This window comes from Mercenaria mercenaria, chromosome 1 (assembly GCF_021730395.1).
Source record: "Mercenaria mercenaria strain notata chromosome 1, MADL_Memer_1, whole genome shotgun sequence".
Lineage (NCBI taxonomy): Eukaryota > Metazoa > Mollusca > Bivalvia > Venerida > Veneridae > Mercenaria > Mercenaria mercenaria.
Window position 1 is genome coordinate 78296336 of NC_069361.1, and position 22915 is coordinate 78319250.

At 36.0% G+C, this 22915-nt stretch overlaps 2 protein-coding genes across 3 annotated transcripts in view; one reads left to right on the forward strand and one right to left on the reverse strand.

Moving 5' to 3' along the window:
- Window positions 1-16391, reverse strand: part of LOC123564969 (AT-rich interactive domain-containing protein 4B-like) — a 30842-nt gene extending 14451 nt beyond the window's left edge. Inside the window, exons 1-15 of one of the 2 annotated variants that reach the window (XM_053551695.1) lie at window positions 16230-16391; window positions 11261-11374; window positions 10810-10875; window positions 8588-8681; window positions 8048-8127; window positions 7633-7724; window positions 7011-7235; window positions 6688-6767; window positions 5224-5330; window positions 4266-4341; window positions 3812-3906; window positions 3084-3178; window positions 1968-2109; window positions 1369-1447; window positions 210-517 (exon numbers count right to left, since the gene is read on the reverse strand). In XM_053551695.1, coding sequence (XP_053407670.1) covers window positions 210-517; window positions 1369-1447; window positions 1968-2109; window positions 3084-3178; window positions 3812-3906; window positions 4266-4341; window positions 5224-5330; window positions 6688-6767; window positions 7011-7235; window positions 7633-7724; window positions 8048-8127; window positions 8588-8681; window positions 10810-10875; window positions 11261-11374; window positions 16230-16235 — 1659 coding nt within the window. In that variant the 5' untranslated portion in view covers window positions 16236-16391. Of the gene's footprint in view, window positions 1-209; window positions 521-1368; window positions 1448-1967; window positions 2110-3083; window positions 3179-3811; window positions 3907-4265; window positions 4342-5223; window positions 5331-6687; window positions 6768-7010; window positions 7236-7632; window positions 7725-8047; window positions 8128-8587; window positions 8682-10809; window positions 10876-11260; window positions 11375-16229 lie in introns of both variants that reach the window. The other variant, XM_053551691.1, reaches the window with a different exon arrangement.
- A 67-nt stretch (window positions 16392-16458) lies between these two features.
- The window catches only part of LOC123533116 (solute carrier family 25 member 45-like), a 30546-nt gene continuing 24089 nt past the window's right edge, over window positions 16459-22915 (forward strand). Inside the window, exon 1 of the mRNA XM_053551797.1 lies at window positions 16459-16512. The gene's annotated coding sequence lies outside the window, so the exon portion shown is untranslated. The remainder of the gene's footprint in view (window positions 16513-22915) is intronic.

The following is a 22915-nucleotide window of genomic DNA, read 5'->3' on the forward strand; positions in this document are numbered from 1 at the left end:
TTTTTACTCATGGTTCAGATAGGACAAAATTTAGGCACTTATTTTCACATTCAATGACTATTTTTTTCTAAACAATATCATTAATCCTTGGTTTGGGAATGTGCGCATCTGAAGAATTAAACATGTTAATATTTTTTTAAAGCAACAGTATGATTATCTTAACACTTTTTTCAAAATGTTAAATGAAAGACAATTCAACAAACAACAACCTTTTTCTGTAAATCTTTGAGCTCTTCTTCTGTGTCACTCTTTTCCTTGGCACTGCCATCTTCTTTCTTTTTGGCTCCTTTCTTCTCTACCTCCTGCTGTTTATTTTCCTTTTTCTCTTCTGTCTTTTTGGCAACTGTTTTCTTTGGTGATTCCTCAGCTTTCTTACTTTCTTTCTTATCATCCTTCTTTGTTTCTTGTTTTTCCATCTTTTTATCTTCTTTAGTTTCCTTTTCTTTTGCCTCAACCTTTTTAGTTTCTTTTAGAACGTCAGTTTTCATGCGAGCAGACTTTGGTCTTTTTGGTGTACCTGCTTTAAAGAAAGAGACAAACAAAATAAACTCCAAATAATTTAAGAACCTTTATCTCCTCGGATAGTGTGGTTACTGTTAAGAATGAGACTTGCCATATTTAGCAGTGATGTGATGATAAAATACTGCATCAACAAATCATGATGGAATGGTCCAAGACACGATCAACAACAATTTTCATCAATGACAAATTCTTGATTTTGTAAATGACTTACAGTGCCCAGAAATAAGCTAGCTATTCCATTGATTGATTTGCCATTCTTATCTATAAATATTTATGTTCAAAGTGAGCAAAATACCAGAGTTACTGTTCTGTTAAAAATCCAGAAACATGACTGCTTGGACCAATTTATGTCATAAATGTGACATATCTGATTTTAATCAAGATAAATCAACATTTGAGATTCCCAACATAAATCTTTAGCCCACTTTGAAGACAACAGAGATGTCGAGATACTTGTATGGGTACTATTATACTACTACTACTATATATGTTTTGTCACACTCCATTTTCCATCAAATTTAGACAAAATTGATGTGAAACCAATTTTTGCTGTTCAATGCTGTATAAAGAGATAGGAGAGGCACTCATTTCTTAGGCAGTTTTGCATATGCTATTTTTTTTTGTGTGTAGAAATTTATCACATGTAAGTGAAAATGTACACATACTGAAATCTCAACCAATATTGTCCAAATACTAAGCATATTAGTGTACTAGAAATGAAAATGTTACCACTGTGTATGTCACAAAGTAACAGCTTTAACCTAACTTAAAATATGAAAACTTTCTAGCAGTTTCTATTACATATTTTACTTCCAATGCAGTGACACATCCATTTCAAATACCTACCTAATTTTGCGACACTCTCTGCATCACTGTCAAATTCAGACTTTGTATCCTCTGATACCTTCTCCCTCTCACTCTCAGTCTGTGTGAAAAAAAACTATTGCTAAATATACATTTATAAATTATGTTAAAGTGGTGTATATATAAGCAAAATCATTATAATCTTTCAAAGCTCCAAGTCTTGTAATTTTGTTTCTGTTGGATTTAGAGTCACACTAACACAATTATCAGTCAAATGGCGACTACCCAGCTTTCCATAACGAGGAAGAACCCGGACGCCTCTCCTAGCATTATCTCAGGTACAGTTGGGACACTCTGCAAACCCCCTGGCTTTTTGCAAGCCAGCTACAAGTAGATGACTTCCTCATATAAGAGAATCTACACCTAAGCAAGGCTTCGCACAAACAGCAGTATCGGACAAATTACTGAAGTCAGCCACCTTAATGTCTTTATCACACAAGTTCAGTAAAAGAGCAAATACTTAGGTAATAGTGGTTCTAGTCAAACACAAACTGGATACCTTGGGACAGATTAAACGCTAGATGCAAACATTAATTAATCAAAGACAAAAAAACCCAAAACAGTCAGTATAAACGTCTTACCTTATCTGGTGTTCTTGCTGCTTCCCTGCCACGGAAACTGAGAATACTTCTCCCAGAGTCATTACGGCTTCTGCTAGGTCTACTTATAGTTCCCATAGAACTACCCAACTTACGATAGAAGTCTTCAAAAGCATGAAGGTATCTGAAATGAGACAAAGTTCAAATTAAGTGTACTAGTACAGAATACTACTGCAGATAGATATTAACAGTGAGTATCCATTACAAATCAAATTGTAGTAGTTACTTGTCAGTCAATTAGAGAACAAGAGCTGTCTCCATAGGATGACACATGCCCCCAATGGCACTTTGATGGAATAGTTATGGCCGATGTTAGAGTTTAGGACCTTTGACCTACGGAGCTGGGTTTAGCGCCCGACACGTCGTCTTACTGTGTCACACATTCATGCTTAGTTATTTTAAAATCCATGCATGAATGACAAAGATATGGACCGGACAGGCCCATCAATGCACTATCATGAAAAATGACCTTTAACGTCTAAGTGTGACCTTGACCTTTGAGCTACGGACCTGGGTCTTGCGCATGACACGTCGTCTTACTGTGGTACACATTCATGCCAAGTTATTTGAAAATCCATCCATCGATGACAAACATATTGACCGGACACGCCCATCAATGTACTATCCTTTAATGTTTTAGTGTGACCTTGACCTTTGAGCTACGGACCTGGGTCTTGCGCGCGACACGTCGTCTTACTGTGGTACACATTCATGCCAAGTTATTTGAAAATCCATCTATCGATGACAAAGATATGGACCGGACACGTCCATCAATGCACTATCCTTTAATGTCTAAATGTGACCTTGACCTTTGAGCTACGGACCTGGGTCTTGCGCGCAACACGTCGTCTTACTGTGGTACACATTCATGCCAAGTTATTTGAAAATCCATCCATCGATGACAAAGATATGGAAAGGACACGAAAATTGCGGACAGACCGACAGACGGTTCAAAAACTATATGCCTCCCTTCGGGGGCATAAAAAAACAATTATCCTTGCTTGTAACACAACCCTCAACTGTTGGAATAAATAGCTAGGACATTTTCAAAAAGTCACTGACAACATCTCCACATGAAACATTGTAAGAGTCACTTACTTCTTGTAGGCATTTTTGATCTGTGTTGAAGCAGTGTTTGAAGGTGGCAGCTGCATTTTCGAATAGACAAGTCTCCACTTCATCTGGTTGGTTACCTGAAAACCAATCAAAATGCGCAATTTCACTAATTCATTTCAAAACAAGTGTTTTATATACCATTAACAGCTCATTCAATATCCTCTTTGCATTGATGTCACAAGTTAATACCCTGGGTATACATGTATATGTCAAAGTATAGCTGAATTTCTCCTGCACTTGCACAAAAACGCATCAATATGAATTACTACTAACTCCTTGTAACTACTGCCTGTAAATAGTTTATTCCTGTAACATATGCCAAGTCAATAGTCAGGTTGCCACTTTCATTAAACTTTGACTGAATGGCCCAATTTTTGCTCAGGCATGAAAGGATTCCTCATTAATCCTTACCATGATAAATTTCTGTAATGATCTTGTCCATCTTTCAATTTGGACAGTACCATTAACTGTTAAAAGGGGTGAATACTAAAAAGACACTGACTGAATGGCGAACAGTGCAGGTCATGACCAGACTGCACGGATGTGCAGGCTGATCATTATCTGCACTGGTCGTAAAGGCTGAATCAATAGTGTCCAGCATGATATGGGTTAATCCTTTTACAATGTCTGTAAAATAATTCTTTTATGCATCAAACCATTCAATAAGTATACCTATCTTTCAGAAAAGATGTTAAACCTCCGTAACTTACCCTATTATATCCACCATACTTCTGTACAACTTTAAACAGCTTGTAGAGATTCAAATCCTTTGTTCCTAGGCTTGGACCTTTATTAATTGGGGTACCTTAAAAATAAGTGTACATAACACTTTAAAGAGCTGTTGGGAGGACATTATAACTGACAATTTTAAAATGCTGCCAAAAGATGAAGTGACAATTTACAAAAAAAACAGTTGATGTAGTAAGCATATTTTTTATTTACTTTTTTATTATCCAAACAGTTCAGTTAAAATGAGAAAAATGACAGTTTACAGTAACAAGTTCATAAGAAGTGACATATACAGTGTTCTGTGTACAAACAAGCTACACAATTTTTGCAACCCACTTTGTAAAATCATTACAAAAGAAAAATTAATAAGAAATATTAACAGGCAATGACTGGTTAACGCAGTTTTGCTATATGAAAACTTTATTAAGTTCGTACCTCTATCATCAGAGAACTTGTAGAGCTGGGCAACAAAGCGATCCTTTTCTTCACTAATCTCATCATCATCTGATGTCTACAATAAAAATTTGTTCTGACTGAACATCAAATATTTTATCTATTTGTTTAAGTTTTAGTCATACCAACAAAAAATTGTTGTTGAATCTGCAGCATAAACGTAAGTCAGGTCATATGGTCACTATTGAGCTTTTAACTGTGAAACTAAAAGAAACCCTCAGCAACTTTTTACAGGGTTATTGCAGGCAAGGGCAGATACATGGGTGGATCCATGACCTTCCACAAGCCAGCTGAATGGCTTCCTCATAAGACCATCTGAGCAGCTACTGATCAAGATCTGTATCTTATTATACCAATGATAAAACCACTGTAGATGCTAGTTGGGTTCAAACACTTCAGTTGCTACAAAATTGATGCGTTCTTTAACACTTGTTCATATCTGCGTAACCTTAAGTATGTTTAGTTTTAAGTATGTGAAATCGTATAACTTATCTGAACTTGATCAATACGATACAAAACTCTTTATGCAATACAGTATCTTGAGCTGGGATGTTGTATTTTGCTAACATGGATTTTTCCAGGCTTGAATCGCACAAGGCGTGCAAGCACAAAGTATAATATATTTGAGAGCCAAATACATCCCAGATCAAGCTACTGTTACAATAACCCTTTGATAATATGTCTTCACCTGTATATATGTTTTTAATTGAACATAAAACAATAAATTACCCTAAAACAAAGAACTATTTCTTTACTGGGTCAAGAATATTAATGGAAGTAGGTCAAAGCACTTAGTGCAATATTTCTGTTTCTATTTAATTGTGAAGCAAAAGCAATACTTTTACAGAATATTTATAGATATATAATAAAACTTAAAATGACAACAGTCTAAATGTCCCTGATCAAGTTAAACTATAAATGTCTCAGTATTTAAACATACATCTTCTTCTTCATCCCCTTCATCATCATCTGAGCCAAGCATTTCTTCCTTGTTCCAAGTCGCCGGCAACTCACGATTATCTATATATAATAAGGCCTTCTCCATTGCTGAAATATCGAGACAAAATATTCAAATATTTTATTAAGGCTGAAATGATACTTTGGTATGGCTATGTTTGCAAAGTTCAAGAATAACAGATTTGTCAAGTTCTAAAATAATAACAAGAGCAACGCCTTGCGGGTGCAGACGCTCATCTGATTTTTTTGTCTCTGTATAACAGAAATATTGTCCTACTCATGACTTTCTAAGTCCAAAAGGGGCCATAATTCTTGCAAAAAGCAATGTAGAGTTACGATACTTGCTGTGCAGAGTCAGCTTTCAATAGCAAATAACTGCTTAAAGCAATAGCTTTGACCGTTAAGGAGAAAAGTTGACCTAAACGCAAATCTGATATTTTCTAAGTCCAAAAGGGACATAATTCTTGCAAAAAGAAAGTGCTGTACCGAGTCAGCTTTTGATGGTGAACAAGCGTTGCAAGTTTTAAAGCAATAGCTTTGATAGTTTAGGAGAAAAGCTGACCTAAACACAAAACTTAACTAAGAAATCTGATTTTGTAAGTCCAAAAGGGGCAATAATTCTTGCAAAAAGCAGGATGGGGTTATGTTTCTTGCTGTACAGAGTCAGCTTTTGAAGGTGAACAGGTGTTGCAAGTTTCAAAGCAATAGCTTTGATAGTTTAGTAGAAAAGTTGACCTAAACATAAAACTTAACCAAGAAATCTAATATTTTCTAAGTCCAAAAGGGGCAAGAATTCTTGCAAAAAGAAGGATGGAGTTATGTTTCTTGCTGAACAGAGTCAGCTATTGATGGTGAACAAGTGTTGCAAGTTTCAAAGCAATAGCTTTGATAGTTTAGGAGAAAAGCTGACCTAAACATAAAACTTAACCAGGCAACGCCAACGCCGATCAAGTGATGACAATAACTCATCATTTTTTTCTTCAAAAAAATCAGATGAGCTAAAACTCATCATCATTTGTGGATAATTAAGCAGCAATGGTTTTTTCAATAGTTTTTCTAGTAAAGGTATATATTATACACTTAATGAATGGCTTGCCAGTCAATAGTCAAAACTATTGCTAAAAGTCCAAATGGTCAAGGGTAATGGTCATTCAGTGTTATATTACATGACATTAGAAATAAAGTTTCACATTCAAGTGTAGCCCAGCAAAATTTAGTATTAAAATTTTGACCATCAGTAGCACAAGCTATGGATATTCAATTCATAAAAGTCATGTAATAACTCAAATTAGTAGTGACATTTAACATGCAAACTGGTACTACAAAACAGTCAGTCATTGAACAAAGTGATTTCTAACCAATTAATAACTCAGATCTTTTAAATCTGGTACTAAGTAAAATCTGCATTATTTCCAAATCTGAAACAGAAGTAAAACTTAAACCATACCTGGCTTTAAAGATTTATCTTCACTTTTCAGTACTGTTTCTCTTGCAAAATTGCTTAGTTCCTTCCTTGCAACTGACATACTGTAAAAGGCAAAAATTGTTCAAAGGTTAAACACATTTGATAACAAAAGCAAACTTGGGAGAGAGAGCTAAATAGTGATCTAACTAATGTTCACTGCATATCTAGAGTAACTTAGGGTAATTAAGGAATTTTAACAATCAAGTATTAAATAAATATACAAATGGCCATACAGAACTATCTGAAAAGGTGGAAACCATTTGTTTTTTAAGTCCGGAACTTTTGAGTCCAAATCTGTTACTTACAACTTCCCATCCTTGAAGGATCTGATAAGAACATGATCCTTATTTTTCAGTTCAATTGGATTGGCATCTGGTAACACCACAAGCGCAGGTACTGTTTGTGTCTTCTTTCTGTCACCAGTCTCGTAAAACATTATTTTGCCCACTAATTCCTGATTTTTCCCACGATACTTTTTCCGAGGACTGTCATCTTCTTCAGAGGAGGAGTCACTATCCTCATGGCTGCTCCTAAAAATAAATTTTACTGTCTTATTAATTTAAACACGCAACTCTTTAACCATACTAACTAAACAAACAAATTTTATCATTTTTTAATGGTCTGAAGTAACACAAAGACATACATGCCTATGCACCTTTATATATTCAATGGCAGAGGAAGACCTGGATGCCCTTCACTCAATCTTTTCAGTATTGCAAGATTGGCAGAACCACTGATCATCAAATATCCAAGTTTAAAGCAGGACAGCTTCCCCAAATGAAAGAACTCATAAGAAATGGAAGCTCTAACAGTCAAACTAACAGTGGTAAAAGACAACCTCTAACCTAAGACATTTCTCCAGTACCATCACAATCTCTGCTAAAACCACCCTTAAACAGACAGAATAATTTGCAGTTTCTTACTCACCCTGTTCCAAGACCAGATCTACCTCTTTTTCCTCTGGCAATCACTGGTGTACCAAAATGTTCTGGATTGGACAAGGGCAGGTTATCTAACGTCTGAAGAAAAAACAAAATCAGAACATCTAAACTGATTCCCATTATTCACGAAATAATATACCAGCAAAATTACCTATCTACACAAATATAAACTTAACAGTTTTAATAACCTGTCTGACTTTTGTCTTCACCATAGGACATCAGTGCAAAAACACCAAGTTCTAATTTAATGTATCAGACAAATTGAACCGGAGTTAAGATAACATTAGAACAAACAACTTCAGCCTGTTGTCTCTGGATATGTGTGCATTATTAATTCAGGACAGAACCCTGCCCCCCAGCCCCTGATGCTTTGAGCATTAAGAAAATCTGATTGTTTATACCTCACTTTCCATGAAATGTTTGTCGCCTTTCAAACACAACTGTGTCCTTCTAAGAGTTCTTTCATCAGCATCATCAAAAACTGGAAAGAAAACCAAATTCAGAAAATATTTCTGATATAATACTAATGAAAACTTATTCTTTAGCCTATTCAAGCTGTATTTTTGCCAGATAGAAAGAACAAATATTACAGAATGATTTATACATTTTACTGTTAGCATAAATGCATATTTAACTCACAGATCTCTAATCCCTATGAGGATAAGTAAGACTGACTACGATGATGCAAAAATTCAACTTCACAAGCATGAAGACCAAAATATCACTTCAAAATCTGTTTACTGTTCTTTCTTAACATTTACCCTGCTATATTTCTAAAATGGTCTGGTCCATCATTCCATATGGGCAGTACCACTAATTATTCAAAGGGGTGCTCACTGAAAATTTACTGACTGAATAGTGAACAGTGTAGACCAAGATCTTGGTCTGCACTGGTCACAAAGGCAGAATTACTTGCTGCAAGCAGGCAAAAGGTTTCTTACCAACTGTATACATGCTTGAGTCACTCATTTGTTTGATTGTAGCTTCCATCACACGTCCTGTGTCAGGATGCTTCACCTCCACTGTTGCACCCATCTGTGAAAGTAAGATTTTGCTTATTTACAATTCTATTTTTTGTTGTCACATTGACTCATAATAGGTCACAGAAGGTTGAAAAAGAACCTAGTTGCTCCTCTGAATGTGTACCTGGTAAAACTATCCACAATCCGTAAGCTAGTTGGATGACTTCTTCACATGAAAGAATTCTACACCCTAGGGTAAATGGGTAAATGATTTAAGCTGGTGACTGTAACCTATCAGCCATGGAAGACACCCTGGGAATGTACTCTTGATAATACCTTTATGACACAGCTGAATTCATAGTTTATTTAAGAAATAATAAGTTCCCAAGTCACTTGAAGTGTGGTTTATCGTAGAATAACCTGTGTTTTGAGTTCTTATGTGTAAGAATATATCACGAAGGCCGTAGGCCTGAGTGATATATTGTTTTGCATAAGAACGAAAAACTCGGGTTATTGTACGATAAATCACACTTGGGAACTTGTTATTTTGATTCTAACATGACATACAAGTATCAACAGTGTTAGAAAAAATGGTAACTACTTTTTACGACCGTGCTACGCACCTGGACCGGATGACGTCATTGCACGCGCGTGGGTTATTGCAGAATAACCCGAGACAGATTTTGCTCTACATGTATGTAGGTTATTTGCTAGTCGTGTTAGAATTAATAATAATAATAATTTAATATTTAAAATCAAACATGAGCTTGAAAATCATGGAGCTTTCCGCTAAAATGGTCACTGTAAGGTAAAATATGTGTAATCAAAGTTTTTTCATATTTTTCTAAACTTTACTATCATCCCTTTCAACTTTTCATCTGATGAAACAACAAGACACCTAACAAGAGCTGTCCGTAAGACAGCCAAGCTCGACTATTCGAAATATTGTCACAGAAGCTGGAAATTATTACCCAAAATGTTTAATATCAAAAGAGTTTTAAGTTCAAAAAGGGGACATATCAGAGTTATGGGACTTGATGCTATCAACTAGTTTTATAACCCCGAAGAAACATGTTAAGTTTCAATTCAATATCTGCATTAGTTTTGGGGATAGTAACTTGCATGTAAAACTTTAACCAGAATTTTCTAAGTCCAAAAGGGGGCATAATTTGCTCAAAATACATGTTAAGAGTTATGGAACTTGACCCAGTGAGGTTGGTAAGAATAAATAAGTTTCAAAGCTATATGCCTTTTGGTAATAGCTGTATGTACTTGCACGCAAAACTTTAACCAGGATTTTCTAAGTCCAAAAGGGGGCATAATTTGCCCAAAATACAAGTCAGAGTTATGGGACTTGGTGCTATCAACTAGTTTTATAACCCCGAACAAACATGTGAAGTTTCAATTTAATATCTGTAGTAGTTTTGGAGATAGTTACTTGCATGTAAAACTTTAACCAGGATTTTCTAAGTCCAAAAGGGGGCATAATTTGGCCAAAATACATGTCAGAGTTATGGGACTTGACCCAGTGAGGTAGGTAATTGATCTAGAAAAAGAAAAAATAAGTTTCAAATCTATATGCCTTTTAGTAATAGCTGTATGTACTTGCACGCAAAACTTTAACCAGAATTTTCTAAGTCCAAAAGGGGGCATAATTTGGCCAAAATACATGCCAGAGTTATGGGACTTGACCCAGTGAGGTAGGTAATTGATATAGAAAAAGAAAAAATAAGTTTCAAATCTATATGCCTTTTAGTAATAGCTGTATGTACTTGCACGCAAAACTTTAACCAGAATTTTCGAAGTCCAAAAGGGGGCATAATTTGGCCAAAATGAAGGTCAGAGTTATGGGACCTGGTGCTATCAACTAGTTTTATAACCCCGAAGACACATGTGAAGTTTCAATTCAATATCTGCATTAGTTTTGGAGATAGTAACTTGCATGTAAAACTTTAACCAGAATTTTCTAAGTCCAAAAGGGGGCATAATTTGCTCAAAATACATGTTAGAGTTATGGAACTTGACCCAGTGAGGTTGGTTATTGACCTAGAAAAAGAATAAATAAGTTTCAAAGCTATATGCCTTTAAATGATAGCTGTATGTACTTGCATGCAAAAACTTAACCAAGGTGTGACGCCGACGCCAGGGTGAGTAGAATAGCTAGACTATTCTTCGAATAGTCGAGCTAAAAATTAGTTTACCTGCAAAGGTCCAGTGATGTATTCATCTGTTATCAACAAGCTAGACTGTGTTTCTTTCAAAAACACCTGCAAAAGAGAATTACAAGTAACTATGATTAAACACTTCTTCAATGCTCACACAGGATTATGCAGAGCAGATGGGAACTATTCACGAGTCTGTCAGGACAGAAAAATTGTATCAAGAAGATTGAAATAAGAGAAACTGTACCATAACAGAAGTGGACATTTTAAAAAAAAAAAAAATGTTATTTTCAGAAGAAAATTACCTTAAAAGTGCTATGTTGTCTTGTTTTAACAAATATGCTTAAGAGATTTCTTTGGACTTAGTTTGTTTTTTTTTGAAACAGCTTGAAACAATTCTTGGTACTTTCAGTTACTGAGCAGAGACTCAACAACTAAGTAGAAAATCATGCTATCTACAATGTGGAAAATTTACAAGTTAGATACCTACCCTACATTTCACAGATTTGACAATCTTCTTTACTTTGGCCTCACAAAATGCTCCTCTATACTTGGCACTGACATCAGTGCCAATAGGCAGGTATGGTGGCTCAGAGCTTGCAGCCTGTAATTACACAAATAACAAACTTTCAAACATGCTCAGGTATATCATTTGACTGTATCAATCATCTGAAAGTGAGAACAAAACTAGGTATTGCAGCAGTTTTATAAATTTTTATGATTGGTCTATGAGAGGCTCAAATTGCAATCAACTATTTGGATCGAAAGGTTCTACAGAAATATCAAAATAAGAATTCCCATGTGACACCCATCGATTCCACTTGGGTCCTGCATGTTCAATGAAAACTGACATCTTAGCTGGACGATTTCATTGTGAATCATGGTGTATGTAGCATGACTCATGCATTTCATTGCAACAGATCATGCTTTATTTTGCATAAACTGTTCATCAAACTTACCATAGCTTGCATAAAATACATACAAAATGTCTATCTTTCTGCAACAAAATACTCAGATAATAATGAAAACTTGATGACCCTTGCTGAGTAGAAAGGATAATTATTATGTAAATGTGTACATGAGCCAATAAGCTTTTAAAGAATAATTTACTAAGTCAGCTATGTACATCATAGGTCTAAGAGCCAAAATTTTAGTGTTACTGAAGGACTTAATAGTTCCATTAAATAAATTAATAACACTTAAATCCATATATACTTTTCTAAATTCTAAATGCACAGAAGCCTTTGCAATTACAGTTTTCATATATAATGTATACTTGGATTTGTATGCAAGTACACGATAAATCAAGCAGTTGCAGTCAACTATAGATGCCAGAAAAACAGTAAGATCTACACACTGCAGCCCTTTTTTTGTTAATTTGGGGAAGGGTACCAGGTCCCTTTTGGAGGGGAAATTTACGTCGCGAAATCATTGTTTGGAGGAATATATTTGCTGAAAAGTTGTTAAAATTAGGACTGAAAATCAAAACTAATTTCATTTTTTTTTGCATGGGGAATTTTTGGCCAAGGTGGGGAAAAAAGTATACTTTTTAGATTGGGGAATGGGGCCGAATTTCGGCCCTAAAATCAGCATAAAAAAAGGCCTGCACTGGGATCTACACTATCAGGACTGTCACTCACAGTAGACACATTATCTACCGAGACCACATTCCCTTTAACCATATTATAGACTGGAATGAGCCAACAGTTACAACTGATGGCTTCTGCTCCTGCCATCAGACTATTCCCTCCTCACTTAAGACTGCCAGAGTTTGATGGGACTACCAACAAGATCAGTTTTTACATGGATGACGCAAAGAAGTATAAATACACAGAATTGCAACTGGAGATAATCTCGCGTAAGCACGTATCACCAGGTTAACCGGCGTTATCTTATTGAATCATTTGCTGACTTGATCACTCGTGATCAAATCAACAGATGTTTATTAAAGGTGGATAATCAGATTTTGGCCATGTAACGGATTTGTTCGAAACTTTAGCATCTGATCATTTACACTCATTTATGTTCACTTAACACTTAATACAAATTAGATTTTCACTCGAGGTATTTTTAAAATTTCATTTTCCTATCCTGGTTGCCCAACCAAGATAGAGTTATTTTATCATAAGTATAAATTTGATAAACATACTTTGCCTAAGGAAATGTATTAATATTAGACATATTGTAATATATTTGTAAAATATTTGCATTAAAAATTATGTATTTAGATGGAATTCATTAGAAACGCAAGTTTGAAAAATTATTATTACCTCCCTTTGCCTATCTTGGTTGCGCAACCATTCAGAATTCAGAAGCTACACACAGTTTTAAAACTTGCATTTTGGTTCAGATTGTTCAATAGTTGATACGACTATCAAATGCAAATGTAAAACTAGACACTGTATCGAAATAAAAAGAAATACCCAGCTTTTTATATACTTTTCATATTAAAGGGGAGTAATTACAAAATTTTATAAAAATAATAAAATATACATTTCAGATAGGAATCTAACTCTATGTAATCGGTCTTTTTGTTCCTTAAATAATTCTTTACCAGAATATACAAAAAGTAAAAAATGTCATTAAATGTTGATTAAATGTGATTGACCACTTTAAGTATTACACTAGCGATATGGCCGTCATGCAATAAATCGAATCAGGTCCGATTTTCAAACAACCACTATTGATTTTTCAGACTTCCAATCATAAATTCATTTCTTCCCCGTGTAGAAAATACTAACATTAAAACAAGAGGACCATGATGGTCCTGAATCGCTCACCTGTCCCAACATGACCCAGTTTTGAACTGAGTATGACGTCATTTTTTTCTATTATTTGACATAGTGACCCAGTTTTTGACCTCATGTGACCCAGTTTTGAACCTGACCTAGACATCATCAAGATGAACATTCTGACCAATTTTCATACAGATCCCATGAAAAATATGGCCTCTAGAGAGGTCACAAGGTTTTTTCATTATTTGACCTACTGACCTAGTTATTGATGGCACGTGACCCAGTTTCAAACTTGACCTAGATATCATCAAGATGAACATTCTGAACAATTTTCATGAAGATCCATTCAAAAGTATAGCCTCCAGAGAGGTCACAAGGTTTTTCTATTTTTAGACCTAATGACCTAGTTTTTGACCGCAGCTAACCAAGTTTCGAACTTGACCTAGATATCATCAAGATGAACATTCAGACCAACTTTCATACAGATCCCATGAAAAATATGGCCTCTAGAGAGGTCACAAGGTTTTTCTATTATCTGACCTACTGACCTAGTTTTTGACGGCACGTGACCCAGTTTTGAACTTGACCTAGATATCATCAAGGTGAACATTCAGACCAATTTTCATGAAGATCTTGTGAAAAATATGGCATCTAGAGAGGTCACAAGGTTTTTCTATTTTTAGACCTACTGACCTAGTTTTTAACACAGTTGACCCAGTTTCGAACTTGACCTAGATATCATCAAGATGAACATTCAGACTAACCTTCATACAAATCCCATGAAAAATATGGCCTCTAGAGAGGTCACAAGGTTTTTTTATTATTTGACCTACTGACCTAGTTTCTGATGGCACGTGACCCAGTTTCGAACTTGACCTAGATATCATCAAGGTGAACATTCTGACCAATTTTCATGAAGATCTTGTGAAATATATGGCCTCTAGAGAGGTCACAAGGTTTTTCTATTCTGACCAACTTTCATAAAGATCCCATGAAAAATGTGACCTCTAGAGTGGTCACAAGCAAAAGTTTACGCACGGATGCACGGACGGACGCACGGACGGACGACGGACGCTGCGCGATCACAAAAGCTCACACTGTCACTTTGTGACATGTGAGCTAAAAACAAAACATTAACATTATAAACAAACGATCCGATAGAAAGTTTTTCATGACCCAAAACTTCTATCCTTCTGCTGTCTGTTTCATACACAGGTAACGGCCGACCGAATTGGGTCCAATTTTCAAACAGCCACTTTTGATTCACAGACTACCAGTCATAAATTCATTCCTTCCCTGTTTAGAAAATACTAACAATTTTAGTAAAACACCATTATCATTATAAACAAACGATCTTTGTTTTTCAAAGCTTTTCACAACAAAATTTTTTATCCTTCTGCTGTCTGTTTCATACACTGGTAAAACGAGATCTCATTCAGTTGCCACGTGATGTTGGCGAGATTTGCTCTATATATGCCTTTCAAGTTGCGAATCTATTTATTTTTATAGCTCTTAGGATGAAGATACAATTATAACTCAAAATTTCTGGCTTGTACTGCAGGTGCTGTCTCAAAAATATGGTTAACTTGTGAAATGCTGGTATGGCAATAATGTAATTTAGGCTGTCAAACCCACCCTTCCCATCTGTTGATCATTAAGTGTTATTAATCTGTTTTTATCTTGAAACTTGAAGATCAAGTCTTGTGCGCATTCAGTTATTCTTATTACATTTAATTTCATTGGATCATGCACATGCAACATCCAATAAAATCCATTTTTGTTACAAAATTACTCGATGTTATTTCTTTTACAGACATTGCCAAACATTTGTTCTATTATGTTGCTAAGTGTTACAACCAATGATTTGATTTCTTTGTTTCTTTTAAGATGATTAGGCGGCAAAAGTGCCTAGATATGATCAGTTGTGAGGCTAGCTCATATGAAAGATTGGGCTTGCCCAAATATGTTGCCTCGTTAAATAAAGACATTATTATTATAGTTTTTTGTAATCTCAGGGAGAAGCTTGGGTGCTGCGTTAAGGGTGCTTCACCCAATTGTATACTTTTTTGTTTGTGTGCATTTATATATTTAATTGTTTCTATTTAAAACATCTGTACGTTATCACTGAATCTGAATACTAATTAAGATGCATCTAGTTGCAACTCCAGACAATATGGGGCAGAGGCTGTCTTGTAATATTTTGGTTTCTTGTTACTGCCCAAACTGTAAAATTTTCATCGGACAGCTTAAAACCAAGTTCTTTATACTATTCTTGTGCTGTTTTTGCCATTTTTGGCATTTTAAAGGTTAAAATATTTATTTTCTGACTTATTTTAAAAACAGCCATCAGTTCAATAAATTTCTCATTGATTAATGTGCTTTGCACTAAACAAGCTTATATATGCAGACTGATATATATTCTTGGCCCTTTGATCGTCTGTTGCTTGAACCGCTAGAATGGGCTTTACCCCACCCACTTTTTATAAATATTTTTTTGAAAATCCTGCTCTACAGAAACAAACACAAACTATGTTGTAAACACTGAATGATTATTGGAACTTTCCCCTAGAATAACATTCGAAGAAATTATCTTATCAAACGTCTAACAACTGAAAACAAGGAAAAATCCTGAGAAAAATATCCAAAAAAGAAACTGTCAAAACAACACGTCTGTCAGGCGCTCAAAATTTGGCTGCATCATATCTTTACAAAACCAAATCTTACCATCATTAAACTCGCAGCATATGTAGAGTTACTCTTCTTCTTAAAGACCTGTAAAAAGGTTCTTGATCTGTCCAATACTTATTTGGAAAACTTCAAAAAAGTCAGAGTAAGTATTCGGCTGGGAGAATCCATGAATAAATCGTCTACAGCTGAACAACAACCTGACACAGGAATCCCGAGATCTGATTGGTCAAAAGTCACGTGGTTTAGAAAATTCGCGCACATTGAGCATGCGCTGTTAGTAATGAATGGTGGATTACACACGGGGAAAAGTGGAAGATAGGTCATATTTTTCTTGCAAATGCTCGATATTTGCTTATTGCAGCAAGAATTAGTGGTCTTAATTATTGTTTTTATTATCTTTACTTTCGGAAGGAGACGGTAACTTTGAAATCATTTTGGGCTAAAGTGCTTTTATGCGGGGTTTTATTCTATGTGTTAAAATGTTTATATGTAAACATCCGGGCAATTATGTCATAGTTAATACACAAACTAGGTGGCGCTGCATATCGATGTCAACAAAAAACTACACGTGTATGTTTTGAATTAACAAGCAAGAGAAAAGCAGTTTTACGGCCTTTTGCAAAATTGTTGAATTTTGAACAAACCACATTTGTGATTGAAATATTTTATCAGACTGCTGCAAAAAATTCAAAGTGATACCTAATTCGTTTTATTTGTTAATGCAAGGCTACACAGTACACTTTTAGGTTACAACACACTAAAAAGCTGTTCTTCTTTTAGTTTATTCTATATAAAATTGACATATTTCGGCGCCCATATTTCCAGTGGCTGCAACACACATCAGGACCCATTTTAAATGTCCATATCTTACATTTTTCTTGAACAATATTTTTCCAGAGTTGAATAACAATCAAAAGAAAAGTTGGGTCATTTTTATTCTTGAAAGAAAAATATTTCGGTCAAACACAAACTGCAAAATCAGCTAAAAATGAGACCCCAAACTGGAGTGGTGTTGTTACTGTTGTATGGTCTAAGTTTCCACAACAAATTCTGTAATGTTATTATTGTACTCCCCTGCACAACAAAGTTGTAAGGGGGTATATATGGTCGTGATCAGTACCAACCCTAGTTGTGCATGGGGTATGTTCGGTTCTTTCAGAAAAAAAATTGGTAGAGTAATGGGCTTTTGTTACAATACTATATACATAGAGTCTGTATTATATGCAATCTTGTGCGCACCTAATCTCCTGAACTCGTGCACACAATTGAATGAATTCACACAAGTGATCAGTAGTTACCCTAGTTGTGTATGAAGCATGTTAGGTTTTTTCAGTTAAATATTCTGCAGAGTAATGGGACTTGGTGTTTTGTTACTATGCAGTATACATAGAGTCTGCATATGCAATCTTGTGCACGCCTAATCTCCGGAACCATTGCACACAGTTTAATGAAACTTGATAGGTTCTTTCAGAAAAAAATTCTGCACAGTTATGGGACTTTATTCATGTTACCATACTATATACATAAGGTCTACTGTATATAGATCTACATCCACATAATTATGCAAACTTGTGTGTGTCAAATTACAATGTACTGTGTCTGTGCATGCAGAGGGGTGGGGTGCATTCATCACCTTCAGTGATAGCTGTGATAGCTTTAGTTTTATTATGAAAATGCTACCTACATGGCAAGCATAGATCTGTCATGTGATTTCAGCAAGGAAAATTGAGGAAAATAGCTCTACAGAGCAAAAAAAACTGTCTGTCTGTCAGACATTAGATAATCTTGTCCAAGGCATTACATGTAATATTAGTTTCGAAGCATATTTTTTCAAACTGCATTCAGGTATACATATAGGAGAAAATTTGTGTATTCCACTAGAACCAGCTCTGCCTTGCATGTTTTTAATCCCCGCCATGGGTGGTGGGGTGTTACAGGAATGGTCTCTGTCCATCTGTCCATCTGTAACAATTTTGTCCACTCCATATAACTTAAACTCCTTTAAGAATTTTGATGAAACTAGTCAAATGATCACCTCCTCAAGACGATGTGCAGAACTCATGAGTCAAGTTCACAACTCTAGGTCAAAGGTTTGAGCCTTCCATTTTGTGTCCGCTCTGTATCTGCTAAACCCTTTGAAGTTGAAGGATTTTCGTGAAACTGGTCAAATGATCACCTAGTCAAGACAATATGCAGAACTCATGAGTCAGCCATGTCGACTCAAGGTCAAGGTCACAACTCAAGGTCAAAGGTTTGAGTCTATCATTTTGTGTCCGCTCTGTATCTCCTAAACCTCTTGAAGGATTTTCATGAAACTTTGGTCAAATTATCATCTCAGCGATGTGCAGAACTCATGAATCAGCCGTGTCAGGTCAGGGTCACAACTCAAGGTCAAAGGTTTGAGCCTTCCATTTCATGTCCACTCTGTATCTCCTAAACCCCTTGTTCAGAAGGATCTTCATGAAACTTGGGTCAAATGATCGCCTCATCAGGACAATGTGCAGAACTCATGAGTCAGCCAAACAAATTCATTGATGTCATCTTAAAATACATGAACTATAAAATATACTTAACAACGTCAATGCTTCCACCCAATACCATCAACACTTTCACTATCCATAACAGCACGGGGATATAGCTGCCTTTTAGACTGCTTTGTTTCACTTTGAATTACTTCTCTTTATCTGAGAGGTGCAATGTACAAGAATCATCTTAACTGTACATTTCATTCTTCTTGAAATATCTTCATTTAGTAAATTTACTTGAACATGTTTTAAGCTTGGTGCAGCGCGCTTAAGGAATTGCAGTGTGTATAAACAATAACTGTTGCATACATATTGAACACAGAAGTTCTTGGTAACTCTTTCCTTCTCTAACTCATTTGCATACAATTCATTATTACAAAATATTTCCTGTTCTAGGTCACTGCTTACAGGAAACATTTGCTTTGGCAAGGGGCGGCCATGTCCAACATGACTGTTGTTGCGCAGCTGTCAAACATCGTAGAATGTGTCTGAAACCACAGGGATTCGTCATGTCAGTTTCATCAATAATAAAATACACAGAAATAACAAAACAAAAAATAAATCCCGCACCCACTTACAATATATACTTATCAAAAATAGCTTTTGGTACGGCAATGCACTATGTTATGATAAGCTGCACTTCTGGCTCTTGTATTTTTTTAAGCAAAAAGGATATGGCCAAGAAAAAAGGATACATTGCCAAATATACACATGCCAACAACGCCCACTTGACACACATTTCAATTCCCTGGTTCAGTTCCCTGTTATTTCCTTTCTTAGAAATAAGTTGTCATTCCACAGTTTGGAAAAGATATTTGGTTGTGCATTTGTTGCTAGTAAACTGCCATTCAAAAGCTTCTCCAAATAAAATAGAACCAGATACATGTACGTCCAAACTAGAAATATGAATAATATACAAAGGTAATAGTCTGCACATCTCAAATGAATTTACATATCTGTTACCCTATTGGTTTTCTTTGCCATGTCACCAGAAACTTTTTTTTAGCTCACCTGTCACATAGTGACAAGGTGAGCTTTTGTGATCATCAGTGCGTCCGTCAACAATATCTTGTCTGCACGATAGTGGTTTCATTTATGATTTTATTTTAACCAAACTTGCACACAACTTGTATCACCATAAGATCTCGATTCCTTTCTTGAACTGGCCAGATCCCATTGGCCAAAATTAGCTATTTTGAGCTTGTCTGCACAATAGCAGCTTTATTTATGATTTGATTTTTACCAAACTTGCACACAACTTGTATCACCGTAAGATCTTGGTTCCTTTCTGGAACTGGCCAGATTCCTTATAGGTTCCAGAGTTATGGCCCCTGAAAGGCCCAAAATTAGCTATTTTGAGCTTGTCTGCACAATAGCAGCTTTATTTATTATTTGATTTTTACCAAACTTGCACACAACTTGTATCACCATAAGATCTCGATTCATTTCTGGAACTGGCCAGATTCTGTTATGGGTTCCAGAGTTATGGCCCCTGAAAGGTCCAAAATTAGCTATTTTGACCTTGTCTGCACAATAGCAGCTTTATTTATGATTTGATTTTTACCAAACTTGCAGACAACTTGTATCACCATAAGATCTTAGTTCCTTTCTGGAACTGGCCAGATTCCATTATGGGTTCCAGAGTTATGGCCCCTGAAGGGGTCAAAATTAGCTATTTTGACTTTGTCTGCACAATAGCAGCTTCATTTATGATTTGATTTTAACCAAACTTGCACAAAACTTGTGTCACCATAAGATCTTGGTTCCTTTCTTGAACCGGCCGGATCCCTTAATGGGTTCCAGAGTTATGGCCCCTGATAGGGCCGGAATCAGCTATTTTGACCTTGTCTGCACAATATCAGCTTCATTTATGATTTGAATTTAATCAAACTTGCACAAAACTTGTGTCACCAAAAGATCTTGGTTCCGTTCTTGAACCGGCCAGATCCAATAATGGGTTCCAGAGTTATGGCCCCTGAAAGGGCCAAAATTGGCTATTTTGACCTTGTCTGCACAATAGCAGTTTCATTTATGATTTGATTTTAACCAAACTTGCACACAACTTGTATCACCATAAGATCTCGATTCTTTTTGATACGCCCACAGGGACGTATTTTGTTATCGCCTTGGTGTCCGTCTGTCTGTCTGTGTGTTGGTTAGCAATTTCCCTTCCGCTCTGTTACCTTTTGAACACCTTCATGGATTTCAGAGAAACCTGACACAAATGTTCATTCATTGAAAGGATGTGCAGAGCGCATGTTTCGGATGGCTAAATTCAATGTCAAGGTCACACTCAGGGATCAAAGGTCATATGACTTTGTTTTATGTGAATATTGCTCTGCATTTGCGTTGCAGTGCAGTGCTCTTGTTTTTATTTGGCAGATCCTTCTTTTGTTTGCTTACAATATTTTTAGCCCACCATCATCAGATGGTGGGCTATTCAAATCACTCTGCGTCCGTGGTCCGACGTCCGTCCTTCCGTCCTTCCGTTAACAATTTCTCGTTATCGCATCTCCTCAGAAACTACCAGGGGGATTTTGACCAAACTTTGTCAGAATGATGTATTGGTACCCTAGTTGTGTCCCCCTGAAAATCAGACTGGTTCAACAATTCTTTAGTGAGTTATGGCCCTTTGTTTATTTCTATAATTTACATAGATTTATATAGGGAAAAACTTGAAAATCTTCTTGTCCAAAACCACAGAGCCTAGAGCTTTGATATTTGGTATGAAGCATCATCTAGTGGTCCTCTACCAAAATGATTCAAATTGTTTCCCTGGGGTCTAATATGGCCCCGCCCCGGGGGTCACATGGTTTATATAGACTTATATAGGGAAAAACTTTGAAAAACCTCTTATTCAAAAACACAGGGCCTAGGGCTTTGATATTTTGTATGCGACATTATCTAGTGGTCTTCTACTAAGATTGTTCAAATTATTCCCCTAGGGTCAAATATGGCCCCGCCCCGGGGGTCACATTGTTTACATAGACTTATATAGGGAAAAACTTTGAAAATCTTCTTGTTCAAACCACAAAGCCTAGGGCTTTGGCATTTGTAATGTAGCATCATCTAGTGGTTCTCTACCAAGTTTGTTCAAATCATCCCCTAGGGTCAATTATGGCCCCGCCCTGGGGGTCACATGGTTCATATAGACTTATATAGGGAAAAGCTTTTAAAATCTTCTTGTCAATAACCTACAACATTCAAGTTTGGACCACCTGTATGGTTTTGAGTGGCAAGATGAACCTTGACATGAGTTGACCTTGATTTTGACCTAGTGGCCTACTTTCACATTTCTGTAGCTACAGCCTTCAAATTTGGACCACATGCATAGTTTTGTGCACTGAAAAAAACTTTGACCTTGATATTGACCTAGTGACCTACTTTCACATTTTTGAAGGTACAGGCTTCAAATTTGGACCACATGCATAGTTCTGTGTTCCGAAATAAAATTTGACCTTGATTTTGACCTAGTGACCTACTTTCACATTTCTCAAGCTACAGCCTTCAAATTTGGACCACATGCATAGTTTTGTGTTCCGAAATGAAATTTGACCTTCATTTTGACCTAGTGACCTACTTTCACATTTCTCAAGCTACAGCCTTCAAATTTGGACCACGTGCATAATTTTGTCTACTGAAACAAACTTTGACCTTTACATTGACCTAGTGACCTACTTTCACATTATTGAAGGTACAGGCCGCAAATTTGGACCACATGCATAGTTCTGTGTTCTGAAATAAAATTTGACCTAGATTTTGACCTAGTGACCTACTTTCACATTTCTCAAGCTACAGCCTTCAAATTTGGACCACTTTGTCCTTGAAATTGATATAGTGACCTACTTTCACATTTCTCAAGCTACAGGTTTCGAATTTTGACCACATGCACAGTGTTTTGTACGGAAATGAAATTTGACCTTGAGCTAGTCAATAAGTCTTAAAATTTGGAATTCTCAAAAATGGCACATTGGTGGGCGCCAAGATCACTCTGTGATCTCTTGTTTTTTATTACTTCCCTTTTATGTTACTATAAATAGCTTATTTAGTAACTTTTTTATTATTGGCCGTAGGGAAAAACTGAGACCACTTTTCTGTGGTACAACATGGATGGTACCTCCAATTTTTAGGTGTATTTTGAAATATCTGTACCTTGTAAGAATTTTTCCTTTTTGTTTTGGGCGAAAGCAATGGTAC